Source organism: Cariama cristata, unplaced genomic scaffold, assembly GCF_000690535.1.
Source record: "Cariama cristata isolate BGI_N322 unplaced genomic scaffold, ASM69053v1 scaffold32967, whole genome shotgun sequence".
In the NCBI taxonomy this organism is placed as follows: Eukaryota; Metazoa; Chordata; class Aves; order Cariamiformes; family Cariamidae; genus Cariama; species Cariama cristata.
Window position 1 is genome coordinate 214 of NW_009627801.1, and position 1369 is coordinate 1582.

At 50.2% G+C, this 1369-nt stretch overlaps 1 protein-coding gene across 1 annotated transcript in view; it reads left to right on the plus strand.

Moving 5' to 3' along the window:
- Positions 1 to 501: 501 nt before the first annotated feature.
- The window catches only part of PTCHD1 (patched domain containing 1), a gene marked incomplete at its 5' end in the record, with an annotated part of 13831 nt that continues 12963 nt past the window's right edge, over positions 502 to 1369 (plus strand). Inside the window, one exon of the mRNA XM_009704561.1 lies at positions 502 to 618. Coding sequence (XP_009702863.1) covers positions 502 to 618 — 117 coding nt within the window. The remainder of the gene's footprint in view (positions 619 to 1369) is intronic.

Below are 1369 nucleotides of genomic sequence, written 5' to 3' on the forward strand. Positions count from 1 at the left end.
CCAAACAGGTCCCCACCATACCCTGCAGTTGTATCTTAGCTGCTTCAGATTTCCCAGTGATTTCCACCGTTCATCCTTTGCTTTTTTTGCACTGCCAAAGGACTCCAAGAGTGCCCTGGAAGTACACTTGGGGTTTTTGTCACTCCATCTGCTCGGTTTTCCCAGTTCTACCCTGCACAGCTCAGTTACAGTCCTAAAACATTCTGTGTTTTGCTCCTTTCATTCCTCTTCTAAGAAATAAATCAAATTATCTGGCTTTATCTCCCCTGGGCAGAATCCCAGGCACGTCACTTTCCTCATCATTCCTTTTTCCTCTCCTTTTTTTCTCCTCAGTCCCTTCCCCTGAGCTCTCTAAGCAGCCCCGCATCTTCTGCAGTCCCTCAAGCATCACCCGGCATTTCTCTTCCTCGCGGGGAAGAGCAGAAGCCGGCCCCCAGGCCACCCTCCCCCCTCAGGGTACCAGTGCATCCTCTCACCAAAGTCCACGTTTTCCACCCAAAGCCGAGGTGGTGGACCACCTCCTCCACCTGCCCATCTCCCTCTTGCCAGTTCTCCTCCTGAAGGATGATGCCCCAAGCCCCTGGAGGAACCCAAACACCAAGAAGCCACTAATGCGTGGTAAGGAAATAGGCTTAAAATACAAATGGTGGCAGAGTATTTCAGACACCCGTACCCGCCCTTTCCCCTGCAGTGCAAAAGCGGCGAGAGCAGCTGCCAGCCGGCCACGCGTGATGGTGACACAGCCGACACGTATCCTGTTCCCCCCTCCCCACCACACGCCCCAGTGAAACCCTTGCACGCCTTTGTGCTTTTTGGCTTCAGGAGAGTGTTGATGACTCAGTAAATGTAATGCTTTTTGGAAAAGAGGAGCTGCATCCGCAGGAAGCCAGCCCAGGGAACAGTTTAATGTTGAAGCCAAGTGCTGTACAATCATTGAGTAACATCGGGCATTTCCTCTTGACTGGTGGTGCTCCAGTATGCACTTGTTTCACACGAGAAGTGTGTTGCAGGTGATGCGGTACATTTAATGAGCATTCATTTATGCGAAGGGTAGCAGAAAGATGTTACACTTTTACTGTCTGCATTCTTTTAACTGCAGGGAGGTCAGTGCGTGCGATGGTTTAATGGAGGGCCTTGTCAGAGGAGTCCCAAGCAGTCAAAGGGACTGAGAGTTTGGCTCTGACGTCCTGATCTGCTTCAAGTGGTGAAGTCCCTCAAGAGAACCTGCCACATATATGAAAACACATTGAAAGTTCAGCAGTTAGAGAAAAGAAACCTTTTGCTATCTCTGTATACGCGTGCAGGAGATACATACGCACATTTGTGGTATACTTCGTATACTGAACTTGGATGCTCAGTGAAGACCTGG